This window comes from Coenobita brevimanus, chromosome 92 (assembly GCF_032717465.1).
Source record: "Coenobita brevimanus isolate Jiangsu-jjx chromosome 92, ASM3271746v2, whole genome shotgun sequence".
Classification (NCBI taxonomy): Eukaryota; Metazoa; Arthropoda; class Malacostraca; order Decapoda; family Coenobitidae; genus Coenobita; species Coenobita brevimanus.
In genome coordinates this window covers 7614165-7630050 of record NC_137045.1, presented here as the reverse complement: position 1 = coordinate 7630050, position 15886 = coordinate 7614165, and the positions used below count along the sequence as shown (strand labels likewise).

Here is a 15886-nt window from a genome sequence, read left to right as displayed (position 1 = left end):
ACTTATCCTCCCTATCACCCTGCCATGACTCTCTCTCTCTCTCTCTCTCTCTCTCTCTCATTTTTAGCTAAAACTGAATACGAGTCCTTATATGGAAAACACACTTAGTATTCCATTTATCCACATTGTAACATTCTGCAGTACGTGTCTGGGTGATGGGGAGTTACTCGCCTTTGTTAGCATATCAGGGTACAAAAGTGTAATACCCATGATAAATCGCTAAGAAAAAGGGGGCTACGAAGTCACGTGCCACCTACAACACTGCCCTACATCCTTCCCATAACACTTCTTCGTGACTGACACCATATTCTAGTGTCAATCTCATGTTAGATATGAAAATGCAAAAGGGCAGTTCTTAAACTTAACCCCTTTATCAGGTGACTTTTTCTCTTTGTTACCTCTGGATGATTATGGAATTTTTTTAAATGGAGGGGTTAGACACGGCCTTCATTGATCCTTTTAGTACAAGAGTCCTTTCCAATCTTAATCAGCATCGTATAGACATGCCAAAAATATTCTAAAATAATACGTCACCTAATTCAAGGTGTTAAAGTGGACACTAAGTACATTACCGCATATACCGAATATGAGAGGCGTGACCGTAAGGGGAGGGAGAGGGGGAAGCTCAGTAAACTGCCACCAGTGTGGGTGATGACATTGTAGTGGTCGCAACCCCTCACTCTGTACTCACAATCGCTCCCCCGGCTCAGTGCAAGTGACAGTAGCATTTGCCACATTGTATCAGTGGGCACAGCGCAGGTCTAATATATCTTTTTATTTATCATTTCATTTATTTGTTTGTTTCTTTATTTATTTTCTGTACTTTCACTTGAAAACAATGTGGTGAAACTCTTTGTTGAATGTTACAGTTAATGTGTTAGTACCCTACTCATTCTCTAAGTACGAGTACATCTTCACCTGACATCAAAATGAAAACTGAAAAGTCTGCTCTGAATGTTAAATACTATGTAGTCCACATTCTCTCCGTATGACGCCGCGTGGAGAAAATAACTTACATCTTCACCACAGAGCAAGACGTGCTAAATGTAATAAATTAATGAAGTACTGTAGTATACATTCTCTCCATATGACACGGAAAAACAAATGTGCTTAGTGCACCTTGATCTGAAAGAACAAAGCAGTGAAAAATCCTTGCCAAATGATATACCAAAGACATTTACATGGTTCTCTTGTGTCCTAAATACATCATACAGGCCGTTTTTTTTTTTTCCATAAGTCTGATAACATGATTAATACTGACCAACTTAAAAAATAAAAAGAGGCAATAAATTTCAAAATGTTAGCGTTGGGTCAAAGCTTCCACACAAGTGAAGAACATTCTGTATGTAAATAAGTGTAAATCTGTGTCGGTAGACCTGGCGGCGTAACATCATGTGGACCAGATTTTTTTTTTTTTTTTTTTTTAGCGGAAAAATAAAACGCATCACAGAGTAGAGCAGGTGCTGTTGAAAAAATAAAAATAGCAATATAAAGGATTAACTGGTCGGGAAAAAGAACAATTGGAAGAGAAATGGAGCAGAAAAGAGAAGGATTTGTGTGTGTGTGTTTGTGTAATTCACCGGGTCGGTCAGGATCACTTGATGGTCGTGATCGTCAGCTTTTACCCTCCCGGAAGGGAGCTGAGAGCTCATATAGTCCGATCTAAGGGCAAGGCTGTGACCTTCACACACGCACACACCCGTCCCCTTGCTCAAGGGGGACAGTAACCACCCACTTCGTCAGTGAAACTTTTCGCAACCTGAGCGAGGCGCGAACTCCCGTCCACCAGTTGGGAAGCGGGAACGTGTGTATGTGTGTGTGTGTGTGTGTGACTGTTGTGTGGCTTCAGTACAGTGGCCATGAGTGAGATTGAGCAGGTAGCATCAGCAAACCCTTTGCGTAACCACAGCTCCACCCCCTCGTCCCCGTTCACTCATCGGTAATAATTGGGGACCTGGCTGCAAACTGACTAATGAGGGGCGCATTTTAAAGGAAGCTCGAGACATAGAAAAGTCTTTGACGATCACTTCACTCAGAAGAGCAAATACCCCACACACGCGTTTTGTTTTGTTTTATTTATTTATTTATTTTTGGGGGGAGTAAATACGATACCTTATTCAAAATTTATTTTTATTCTAGTCTATTAAATGATTTAATGAGATCAAGGCCAAACCATGTGAACACAAATTTTACAATTGTGTATTTTGTGTTCATTACTCATGAACGATCACGGCAATCTGCACAGAAGTATGGCGGTGTACTGTAGTCATGTGGAGACCATCCTGCATTACCCTGGGAAGGTTGGCAGTCTTTAACTGTCAGATTTTGTTCTTATACTAGCTTCTAAGCAATTTTATTCAGCTCGCACTAAATGGGACAAGCAGTGTCAACGATCCCACCAAAACCCTTCAGCAGTCTGACGTCCTTTTTATTATTGTCTTGCTATCCCTACCATACTCAAATTCGGAATTAATCCTGTCGTTATAAATATCCTGAGAGAGAGAGAGAGAGAGAGAGAGAGAGAGAGAGAGAGAGAGAGAGAGAGAGAGAGAGAGAGAGAGAGAGAGAGAATCATTTGGTCTGATACGCCTATATGACAAAAATGACACGACACGGACGGTACAGCATGAAGGCTGAGATTGACTGAGTTACACAAAGTATAAACACTTGTTGCTAGGTGTGAGTAGGAGAGATGGGTGGAATATAGTAACAGTTGAGTGTGTAAAAGAGTTTTCGGAAAAGTCTGTCAAATCAGATTTCATACAGTATAGGGGAGGGGGTGTGGTGAGTGGGAAGGGGTGGGAATACTGTACAATACCCATATCCTCTTAACTGCTCACAAAGCCCCCTTCCCCTCTTTCTCATTTGTTAACAGGATGCTCTGAGAGAGTGCAGATTCAAGGCCACACCTAGCTGAAGCGACAGTGACTCTCCCACCATAACCAAGACCAAGACCAAATCTCCTGTACACACACATCCACTCCTCACAGCCTTATTAATTACATTTTCTAATGAGGTATTTAGTGGGTGGGGTGGGGTGTGGTAACCGGTGTGGGGTGGATGAGGGTAAAGTGCACGAGAACTAGAGAATAGATAAGCCACCCACGACCGGCATTTCCGACTCGCGTGTGTTCCTGTAGCACGAGGTGTTAACACTGATGGTCAGGGCTATTCTAGCTTCTATTCCACCTTAAGCCAGACGATTTTACATAGCTGAAAATGATCATAGGAACCTGAGAGTGTTAATACTGTCACTTTTAAACCTGTCGTGGTCGGGATGACTCTAGTATTCTATTCCAGCTTACACCAGATGATATTATTCAGCTGCGAGTGAATAACAGAAGCCTGGGAATGTTAGTATGTTTGATGCAGTGGCGTGGACGGGGCAGGGGGGTGGGTCAAAGTGTCAGTTCATCCTCACAGTAAATATTATAAAGAGAAAATGCCATAAATCAACGTAATAATATTAATATGATGATATGTAGAACAAATTACATAGGTTATATTGTCCATCATATATTTGCATGTTGGATGAGCCTTGTTCTTTTTTCTTGCACATACTTGTTCGAAGTTGAAGCTATCTGAGTAATTAGATGATGAGACAATGGAATAAAGTACCTCATACTGATACATTAAACTATCCATTTTCTGTGGCCTAAAAAATGTGTCTGACATTTGTCTAAGTACTGTATGTAAAGGAGGACCTACAGTGCTCCTTCCCCCCCTACCCCTTCCGAACACCCTAGCTGTATAGATTCGCCAGTAAATTCTGCAGGTGCTGCTACCGACCCTTATGAAAACCATGGCTTTCCCACTGTAAAAAAAGGTCTTTCAATCGCAGCAGCGGTCTGCACATACTTGACATAGGCGAGTAGCTCTATCTGAGCCGCGGTTGCGGGTCCTTAAGGGCTACTATCACACCCCTTTCTGTCACAGGAGAAATTACCCGCTTCTGGCTTGGGTAAAGGCGTGGAAGGCTTAAGACGTGCAAGGTGAGAAGTGCATGTAACAATCTGTGTTGTTGTAGCAGCTGTGTTTGTGAGTGAGTGAGTCTGTATGTGTCAATGAACAGATGAGAATGCTTTAATGGACATATTACTGAACACCTTTAAATGCCCGTCTCCGGCTGGGATTCGAAAACAGAGGAGGACTGGTAGACACACATGCTATTGACCAAACACTAGAGGCTCCTGAAGAAGAGGTTAATTTGGCCAACACATGTGCCAGAAATTATTTTGATACCAGATACGGACTGTAGGTGTGTGTGTGTGTGTGTGTGTGTGTGTGTGTGTGTGTGTGTGAGAGAGAGAGAGAGAGAGAGACCACAAGTGTCGGCTGAGGTGTTAAGGTGAACCCCCCACATCAGCTTAGTAGCGGCTCGTGTAACTAGGTCAAGAGTACACAGGTGCAGTGATTTTTATTTTATTCATTCTCTCCGTGGCCGATGAGATTTGGATTTGTAGACTCTTTTCGACCAGGGATATATTAAAAGCAACCTTCATTACCCGCTTCACTGCTAGCGGGTTCCTTTAATCTAAAGAGAATCGTCTGGCAGCAGCAAGAGCGAACTAATGTGATGTATTAATTCTGTACATTCCTAATATTTCCAAGCGGTATTACTGAACTTAGAAACGATCTTCTTTCGTACTGAAAGAGTTAGTGAATGTCCATTATAACCACCTCAATTCGAAAAAATCTGTAGCATGGATTAAATCGTCTCAAGGTAGTAGAAATAAAATAGAGTATACGTCAGCGAACTGAAGGGGATAATCTTGAAATTCTGTAAAAAATTACCAAAGTTTTGTTCAGTCAATATAGTCTGTACTCTTGCTAGGGTTTCTCTCTCATAGCTTGACAAAATCGTCTACTGTTAGCCTGAATATGTTACCAGAGTGCATTGTAAAAGAACAGAATTACTGTAACCCCATGAAACCGGTGACGTATTTTACTTATTAATTCTTATCACTTTCAGATGATTTCTTTCAGCTTAAGAGAACCGCTATTAATGAAGGAGTCAGTGAAGATTACATTTCATCCTTCCAGTTCGAAATGTCAAGCTGAACCAAACCGTCACACGAAAACAAAATAAAAATAAAAATGACAACCCCTTGCTGGAACAAAGCAGTTGAACTATTGCAAAGAAGTAAAGTAAAATAATAAAATAGAATAAAAATAAAAATGTAGTCATCACCATCATCACTATCTCCTCCTCTGCATCATTATCATCATCATCATCATCACTGGCTCCTCCTCCTCCTTCTCCTCCTCATCATCGTCATCATCACTGTCTCTTCCTCCTCCTCCTCCTTCTCCTCCTCCTCCTCCTTGTCCACCTCCTTCTCCTCCTCCTCCTCCTTCTCCACCTCCTCCTCCTCCTCCTCCTCTTCATTATCATCATCATCATCATCATCACTGTCTCCTTCTCTTCCTCCTCCTCCTCTTCCTTTTCTTCCTCCTCCTCCTCCTCCTCCTCCTCATCATCATCATCATCATCATCAGTGGTTCCTCTTCCTCCTCTTCTTTATCATCAGCATCATCATCATCATCATCATTAGTTTCCTCTTCCTTCTTCCCCTCCTCCTCCTCCTCCTCCTCCTCCTCCTCCTCATCATCATCATCATCATCATCATCATCATCACTGTCTCCTCCTCCTTCTTCTCCTTCTCCTCCTCCTCACCATCATCATCATCATCATTATCATCATCATTATTTCCTCTTCCTTATCATCATCATCATTATCATCATCACTATTTCCTCTTCCTTATCATCATCATCATCATTATCATCATCACTATTTCCTCTTCCTTATCATCATCATCATTATCATCATCACTTTTTCCTCTTCCTTATCATCATCATCATCATTGACTCCTCCTCCTCCTTCTTCTTCTCCTCCTCCTCCTTCTCCTTCTCCTCCTACTCCTCCTTATCATCATCATCATCATCATCATCATCATTATCATCATCACTATTTTCTCTTCCTTATAATCATCATCATCATCATCGTCATCATCACCATCTCAGCCATGTTTCTTACTAATTGATGGAGTGGGGATGAATAAAAAACAAAGTGATTACAGCCACACGCATTTTACCCTTTTCGAGGTGTAGGGAATCCGAGGCTTTGTTACCATAATCCAAACCAATCTAGTTTCCCTGGAGGCATGATGTGATAGAAAAGTCTCCAATCAACTCTTGGGGATCGAACCAACGAACGAACGGCACTCTGATTGGGCCCTTCGCACCATTTATTATCCCCTCCCCTTACCTGAATACCCGGGGCATGTTCATAGAGGATCTTAGCCAGTAGTTACGATGAAACAGTTGCCACGAGTGTCAAATTTTATTAGGAATCACTTGTCTTGTCATGTTGCACTTTAGCTTCAATGTAGTTTGGTTGTGAAGTGTATGGTAAGTGTTTCAGTGACGATATAAATGTAAACATCACAACTTAGGCTCGGGAATGTTACGACTGCGGGGCTTTGCGAAGTGTTCGAGTCTGTCATGAGCTGGACTGATTACATGTTATATCTGAAAACGCTTGTCATCGGTGCGCTTCGAAAAGGATAATAATACACTGCATATTAGCATACGAAAATATATAGGTATTTTAATGTCCGCCACGACTGGATTCAAATCCAGTATATCTGAGCACCAAGTATGAGAGGTGAACGCGATAATCGCTAGATCACCACGGTTGCTAGTGTAACACATTACCCTATAGACTAAATTATGGACCAGTGTATTACTATTACCGCAATAATTAGTGTGAATAAGAGTTAGGACGACGATGACCCATTCAGGTCCTTGCCGCACACCTCCATCCAGGATCCACACACTGTTTGCTTCAACCCACGCCGCTGACCCCGGAACCTCCGGCGTAGGGTTCGTAGCGCGTGGACAGACCAGTCCATTTGATCAGGGCTTCCCTCCCCCCCCCCTCCCCACGAGAACAGACATTTAAGAGGGTGTAGCAATGTGTCCTTACATGCGTTCACACATGTTCGCATCCTGCCGAGTACATTTGCAGTAGACTGTCACACACACACACACACACACACACACACACACACACACACACAGCCACTCCAGCGCAAATTTCTACATCAAGTTCTCATGCAACAGTCCAAAGCCTTCAAAATTTATACTTATGAGTGAAGCACTAATTGGGGGTGGATCACTTTTCAGTGACAGAAAGTGGTTTTCCTGGGGTTTGCGGATGAGCTGTCTCTTCAGACCCTTAAAACTCGGTTTGATCATGCTTGCGCTGGCCAGCCTCCCACTCAGTTGTTTGCAAGCTGCATAGTAGCTACAATGTACATACTAATCTCTCCACAGTAACGCCTTCCGCCACCAAACCCCAACATATCATAACGTTCACATCCAACATTTCAGGCTTGAGTCTTACACTGTTGATGCCATTGGTTTGGTGAGGAAGCCTAGTGTGAGGCAGTTGAGATGTTCACTCCCGCACATGCATTCTTCCTGACGCTCCTCGCTCATACAGGTATGTGGCAACAAGGTTCGTTTTGCTTTTTATCTGCAACAAATTTCAGTAATGATTTTTTGTGTACAATGTAACGTTCAGGAAATAACTCATTTTTTATGCTTGCACTGCTAAGCTGACTTGTATGAGAGTTGCACGAACGACTTTACCCCTTAACACGATGACGTTTTATTTTTCTGTTATGTACAGACAACTGTCTTTAACTTAGGGTTGATTTGTAGTAAAGAAGGTGATTATTAAGTCTGTTATATATGACCTCCCAATCGAAAAGTCTCCCTCTAATTAAAATCGTCTGGAGGTAGAAAGAACTAAAAAAGAAAAAGATATCTTCAGTGTGTTCTCTGACATCTTCGTTGTGTCAAGACGCATACCGAGAAGATGTTTTACTTGAGAACGAGATGGAAGCGTGCATGACTCAGTCTGGGTTCTGTTGAAAGACAATGGATGATTAAGTCAGTGCAAACTAAACTGGCCTACAAAGGTTCCTTGACATCTATTGATTACTCAGCTTCTAAATTTACACGCTATGCACATACGTGAACACTAATAAAGAGACAGGGAGAGCATCCAAATCTGCACTTTGGCCTCACCGGAACACTATAGCTTGTACGGAGTGCTCGGAATCTGAAATTTCAGTCACTCTCATACGTTGCAAAGTGGTCTATTTATCCTCTCTCTCTCTCTCTCTCTCTCTCTCGAGAGAGAGAGAGAGAGAGAGAGATCCAATTGGCACCCAGTGTCCTCAACATGGGACGAAACTGGGCATTTTCAAAATTTAATTAAGAAGGGAACCTCCGGGTGGGGACCTATGAGCTTCGCGACTATAAGCCGACAGGCGGAGGGCGGTACGCCTAGCGCCCCTCCAGCAAAATCCCTGGCACAGGAGTTTCAAGACCCAATGGGTTAAATATATACATATATATATATATATATATATATATATATATATATATATATATATATATATATATATATATATATATATATATATATATATATATATACACTGTATATATATATATATATATATATATATATATATATATATATATATATATATATATATATATATGTGTGTGTGTGTGTGTGTGTGTGTGTGTGTGTGTGTGTGCGTGTGCATAGTTGAACAGAGATCAATAGGAGTTAATATTTATGGAGTTAGAACACTTGTATCATGAGTGAACTGACCCCCATAATATATATTCATATATATTTCAATCTCTTTGGAGAATTATACCAAAAATTAAGTACTGTAACGGAAGCGAAATACACTACCCTTAATCCTATATAAGTAAACCTTAATCAGTTAGACATATTATATGAGGAATGTTAAAGATAAAATTAGTAGTTGACCTGAGACTTTAATTAGCGTTTTGTTTGTCGGTTCAACACTTAATAGTGTGAAACTGGGCAATATTCACAAGTTGGGTGACATAGGATTACACGAGGTTAGTCCATGGTAATGCACTGTGGATTAGAGTTTTGCAGATGGGCGTGATGCTGGGTGATTCACTACTCTGAGGTCCCAGAATAATGACAATATTTTCGTTATTAATGAATAGACTTAAATGGTTTTCGAGACTTATTTTTTTCCATTTCAATGCAGTATCACTATATGTACATTAAATACTGAAACTGTGATTTCCTTCAACGTTTCTCCATAAGTGAAGCCGGTGGTCCTTACTGGCAAATGTTCGGCGCAACATAACACATCCTTTGGGAAGATTGCAGCCTGCCTAAGAGTTTTGTTTGAGCTCATCGGGTATTTTTTAATTCTTTTAGCGACGTTAAACAAGACTAATTAAATGTAAGCGCTTAATTATCAAGCATGAAATCATCACCACATCCGTGCACCTGTCCAACTGATGGTCACTCCCCCCCCCCCACTTGCGGGAGAGCGACTTTTAATTTCCTGTGGATAATGCATCTAAAGGTTATTATCAGAGAGTTTCTTAAATACAGTACATGACTGGCACAGACTGGAGTATGTGAGCATGTAGCATGATTTTAATTCGTTCCTTAATAACGGTTATACAGTGTTAGCGTTATTCTGGCACCTTAGTGTTGTGAATCACCCACTAGCTCTGTCTGATGCAATGTAGTGCGACCATTTATCATCATAATTATCCTCACTATAAACTTATTTCCCACTTATGTTATGGGAGACTAATTACAAAAAAGTATAACCAGAAGTACTTACGTAACCGGCAGAAATTGCGGAGAGACTGATATAGAAGGATAACGCTAAAATCAGCATCGGGTGAGGCAAACATGAATTTTCCTTTCCGTACTATGAAGCTTTTCATTATTATCGCCAGACAGCTATTTTATTCAGCCTAGGAGAGATTACTCGCATGAAAGGGGTTACGATCAATTGCCATTAATCCCTTCAGCTATACGCTTATTAGTGACACCGAAGGCTATTGCAATGGAGTTAGTTCTATGTATGTATTTATATATGTATGTCAACATAGCATGAGGGTCTGATCCGATTTAGATTAAACTTGGTATATACTTTGTTTGTGGGTGTGATAAGAACTAATTCTATTTTGGTGCAAATCGATCAATGGTCAAGGTCACAGGTCAGTGACGGTAAATAAAACCCACATTTGCAGACGAAAGATATGATACCAAATAATTTCAGTGGACATTTCCGCCATCTTCACTGGTCAGCAGAGTGCATTTCCTCCACTCTGTCTTCACCACTGATGATGGTGGCAGTGTTCACCGAAACTGTTCGGTAAAATATTCTTCGTCTGCTTGTGTGCTTTTATTTGCCATCAGTGATCATCACGCCAGTGTGATTCCCCCAGCCTGCCGTTACAGGTCAAGGTAAGATTCAGGAGACGACGTTATCTTACGAATGAATGCTGCTATTTAAAACAGACTTGGTACATGCACTGTGTGTTGTGGGGTTGGAAAGAAAGCTATTCGATTTTAGTGCAGATCGGTCAAAGATCAAGGTCTAGTTTCGGGCACGGCGTCGCTGTTCCCTGACATTTTTTGTCTACAGTAGTTATACGAGTGTCCCCAATAAGCAATTTTAACACCTTCAGAAAGAGTAAGTCTATTTATTTTTATTCTTGTTACCTACAGACGATTTTTTAAAAGGTTAGGAGATGCATCTATGAAGGCTATATCTAACCATTCCGATTTAAATACTGTCCCTTAATACATTCATCTGGGGACACCAAGAGTGAAATAAAAGTACGTCATCGGATCCAGTAGGTTACTGAGCACAGGTGAGAGCTCCCCGTAATAAAAGGGATAAGGAGTGCAGTTAAAATTGCAATAAGAACACCTGTCGCTTTCTCTCTTTCCCTCTTTCTTTTTATTTTCCTTTTCCTTCCTGTTTTCCCTTTCTTATTACAGCTTCTTTTTCTCTAGCTGGTTATTCATATCGCTTTTATACTAACATAGATTGCAAAAATATCGCACAAAAATGTATCAACGTACTAATATAGGTAAATAACTGACAAGGAGGAAGTGCGAGACTTCCTCCTTAGCCGACGCGAATACTTGCCTTTGTGCCTTTCCCATTTACGTCAGATGAACTCAAGGATAGCGACGTCAAGGAATTAAGGAATGAATACTCGTAGTTCGTATCGCCTTCAAGCAAGAGGCCGTAGCTATTTTTAATTCCTCTATGTCCAGACTTTTTTTTTTTTTTTTTTAACTTATGAAGGATATCCAGTAGTAAAGGGGATAATTTAGACGATATCAAACCTCTTCAGGATGAAAAGTCTCTCTTAAGTTGCATCTCTCTCTCTCTCTCTCTCTCTCTCTTTCTCTCAACAATATCTTCACTCCTCTTTCTTTTTGTACAACCACCATTTGCGACAAATACTGGCGAGTGCAGAACCATTAAGTCCATAGTGAGCGTCTTCACTCCCCATTGAGCCTACCATGCTGGGGATTCTTTTCGTTGGGATGGAAACTTATCAGCTGAGTAGGTGCGTCTTACCACTGGACGTGAAGAGCGACAGATGTAATGGATAACAAAGTAGTAATAACAATGCGTTACTGTAAGTTTTTTTCTTTTACCTGACAATCCCTAACTCGCTTCAGCTTAATTAATGGCCAAGTGTAGTCAGATGAGAGGGTCAGTTTAGATTCCTTCCTTTCTCATACCTAAAGCTCGTCGAATTTCTTGTAGTCGCAAGCTAATATTCACGATGTAAGAAGAGACCAGTTCTGTCAGTTAAAAACGAACCTGCCATTGCAATGAATATGCGTGACTGGCATGGCAGATTTCGTAGTACTTCTTCCTAAGCAATTTATTGTTTCATATTCCTAACCATTCTCTTGTATGTTATTTATGACATTGTAATATCAACATATACTGCATAAGTAACATACAGTATTAACGTGGTATATGGAGAAATAAGCTACAAAGGAGGAAGCGCTACGAAATCTCCTATAGCAATAAGAATACAGGCCTATGTGTTTGCAGTGAGCGTGTGCAGCAGCGAGTCACCTGAGAGACAGCTCCTGAGGTTCGTGTACAAAGGCAACGAGGAAGGAGTTTGGAATCTGCTCAGGCAAGGCGTCCCAGTCGACACCAGGAAGGAGGCGAATCGTGAGTAGTGCTACATTCTCCTTTGTGACACTTCTTCCCAGGTGATTTATTATGTCCATTGCATTTCGTATCACCTCTTCCCAGATAATTTACCTTGCATATCGCACCAAGCTGTTTTCTTGTATGTATCGGATGGAAACTGTGTCGATATTAAAGAGATGCAGGTAACATAAAGAGAGCATTAAGGTGTCCTGTGAAAGAAAAAAAAAAGAAAAAAAAGAAGCGGTACATAAGGCAAGGCTGGTGGATCTTTGGAGATCGACTCCTCAAAATTGTTTGATCATTTACTTTCGACAGTTGGCGCGTGCTCGACGAAATGTTGATGGCGAAACAAACAACAGTCTACGATACATCTCATCCGGGACTTCTAGCAGCTGCAGTGAAGGAAGTGCTTGCTTTTCCGCTATTCCGTGTAGCCACGAGCGTTATCAGTTGCATTTTGTGGGCGATGGGGTGATTTACAAGCCAATGGAGCGGCCAACTTGTCATTATCGTCATCTGTTGTCGCTGTTAAGCCAGAGGAATTGCGTCCAGCTTGTGTCCTCGAACATCTTTTCAGCTTTTTCAGAATGCTTTCGTTCTCGAAGTCCAAGAGTCGTAGCTGATCCTTTTTTCTGTCTGACAGCCATGGTGTTTCCTGTTCACCCCAGTCACTGAAGAACTCATTCTGTCCTTCCCCTGGGAGAACAAGAAATCTTGTCCAACTCCAGAACTAAACTCACGCTCACCGCACCTTGACAAGCCGTGCTGAAATGATCAGTTTGTAAAGACCGTAGGGAACTTAAGTAATCACTGTATTGGCCGGGATGGGAAATTGGGCCCACGCGTTTAGGCTTGCAATTTATGCTTGAATCAAAGAGAGGATCCAACGTTACCTCTGACAACTCGATCTTATACCCCAGTACAAACAAGTTCATCCCTCTACACCGGGCACTTCATGAGTTTTTTTTTTTTTTTTTTTTTTATCTCTCTTCACTTCTGCTTAAGATTTTGGTATTCTCTGTACTGTACAGCTTTCGTATAGCAGCTCAAACGTTTTCCTCTGTCTTCACGGGGTTATTTGCCTGTTCGACTTCTCACAGAGTTTTTGCAGCTTGATGAAGGGACATTGTGTCCTTCAGGTCCCGGTGATGTTCCGTATATAAGGCAGAGGACTCGGTCCCGGGACGACAATCGTAGACACACACACACACACACACACACACACACACACACACACACACACACACACACACACACACATCTTTATAGGCCAATCTTTATACAGAGCTAACTTACATTAAGCGTTTTTGTCTTCAGAGCGAACAGCCCTGCATTTGGCGGCGCGCTATGGACGTCTGGGCGTGGCCAAGGTCCTCCTCACCCACAACCCGGTACTGGACGCTCGTGACATCAATGGTCAGTCACTTAACTCTTTCATGGTTGAGACAACTCTAATATATATATAGTCCAGCTAATGTCAGGAGATTTCATTAATGTCTTTGAGCATCGTGTTTGAAAGTAATTGTAACTAAGATTACAGTGACATTTGTTTGAAGTTATTCTCATTGTGAATAACGAGGGACATGAATAGGTGAGGGAGTTTCATTACCGTACCTCTTTTCAGTAGTCAGACAGAAAAAGAGGTCCACGTGGAAAGTGGAAATGGGTAAGGCAAAAACAAAGAAGATGGAGCTATGAAAGCTTTGATAATAAATGACGTCTGACTGTGGAAGATACAAGAGGATTGCGTGGTGTTGGTGTTTTGTGAATATACGAGGTCTGAGTGTGGAAGATACAAAAGGATTGCATGAAAGTGTGCTAGTGTCCACATTAAGGTATGGATGAGAGACCTTACTGTGGAGTAAAGTGAAAAGTTAAGACTAAGTGCAGTAGAAACTGGATTAATGAGTAGAATGTACAGGTCATGAAGTGTGATTCCTGAAATACTTGGAGCAAGGAAGTCTGTTGACAATGTTAAGGAGAATGCATAGATGGTATGATCATATGATGAGAATGGATGTAATTTAGGTGGGGTGAGAGAAAAAAATGGTGAACGTGAACTGGAAGGTGGAAGGAGGAACGGTAATGCAAGAACATGCATGGATATAGTAAATGAGTGTGTATGAGTTGAGGCATGGAAGTTGAAGTTGCTACGTAACTGATGGGGTTGAGCCGGGTGAATGAAATGTATACGAAGGTACACATGACATGGGACTGACACCCTTTGTTTAAGCTTTGTTTAATTTGATAGTCAGTGGCTAGAGTGAGGAGTAGTTGGAAGAAGTTCAGGGAGCTGTTGCCTCTCCTGACATTGCGAGGGCTCTCCCTCCGTGCTAAGGGATCTTTGTACGCGACATGTGTTAGAAGTGAAATGCTGCATGGTAGTGAGACCTGGGCAGTAAAGGAAGAGGATATTTGAAGGCTCAAACGCACAGAAATGACAATGATTAGGTGGCTGTGCAGTGAGTCCTTGAATAAAAGGCCTGAGCGAGCGCGGCTAAAGAAGCGAGCTCCTGTTGCCCTGAGGGTGACAACACTGAATGTTGGGACTTTGAAAGGTCGAGGAAAAGAGGTGGTGGAGCTGATGAAGATGAGGAGGGTGAGCATCCTGTGTGTGCAGGAGACCAGGTGGAAGGGTAACAAGACGAAGGAATTAGGAGATGATACAAACTTTATTATAGTATAGTGCTACTGCAGAGGGAAGGAATGGAGTTGGAATAGTGGTGTGGCAGGAAATGAAAGAATATGTGACTGAAGTGGCGCGAGGAGGAGATCGGTTGATAACAGTAAGGTTAATGTATGGGGCATGTATAATAAATGTGGTTAATGCATATGCACCACAGACCGGATCAACAGATGAAGAAAAGGAAGAGTTCTGGAGAAAGCTAGAACGTGAGATGGAGAGAATTGCTGTGGAGGAGAAAGTGGCGCTGGACGCGGATCTGAATGGACATGTTGGAGCAGATAACCAAGGAACTGAGAGGATACATGGAGGCCATGGGCTTGGAAATGTAAATGCAGAGAGTGAATGGATACTGGATCTGGCCATTTCCTTTGACCTGGCAATTGCTAATACTTTCTTCTGCAAGACGGAAGAGCATATCATCACGTATAAGAGTGGAGGAAGTTCTACCCAGATAGACTACCTTATGTACAGAAGATCAAATCTGATAGAGATAAAAGACTGTAAAGTTATACCAGGTGATCACGTAGCACCACAACACCGGCGGCTAGTGATGGATGTGTGACTAAAAAGACCAAGAAAAGGAAGGAGGAGGTATGAGAAGAGGATTCAATGGACGGCATTGAAGGAGGAAGCGAAGAGACAAGAGTTCAAGACTAAGGTACTAGATAGGGTGAAGGTAAATATAGAGGGAGTTCAAGAATGGTGGAAGGAGAATGCAGAAACCGTGAGAGGAGTGGCCAGAGAAGTACTTGGAGAAACACCGGGAAAGCGACGTACAACTAGAGAAGAATGGTGGTGGACAGAAGACGTTAAGAATGCACTAAAAAGGAAAAAGGAAACAAAGAAGCAGTGGGAGCAAAGCAGATCGTGGGCGGACAAGATGGTGTATAGAAGTGCAAAGAAGTTAGCACGGAAAGCAGTGGCAGTGGCTAAGGCTGAGGCTTGTCGTGATACGTATGAGGAGCTGGAAACACCTGAAGGAGAGAAGAGAATATACAGGATACCAAGGATTAGGAACAAGTCTACAAAGGATGTAAATCATGTGAAGCAGATGAAGGATGTAAATGGTGTGGTGCTAATCGATGAGATGAAGGTACATGAGAGATGGAGAGAGTACTGTGAGGGCTTACTA

At 41.8% G+C, this 15886-nt stretch overlaps 1 protein-coding gene across 1 annotated transcript; it reads left to right on the top strand.

The window, feature by feature from the left end:
* The first annotated feature begins 7428 nt into the window (after nucleotides 1-7428).
* Nucleotides 7429-15316, top strand: LOC145412068 (uncharacterized). The gene is made up of 4 exons (XM_080281986.1): nucleotides 7429-7507; nucleotides 11961-12086; nucleotides 13386-13507; nucleotides 14912-15316. Exons 1-4 carry the CDS (start codon nucleotides 7459-7461, stop codon nucleotides 15314-15316), a joined length of 702 nt encoding a protein of 233 aa, XP_080138112.1. The 5' UTR covers nucleotides 7429-7458.
* Nucleotides 15317-15886: the final 570 nt, after the last annotated feature.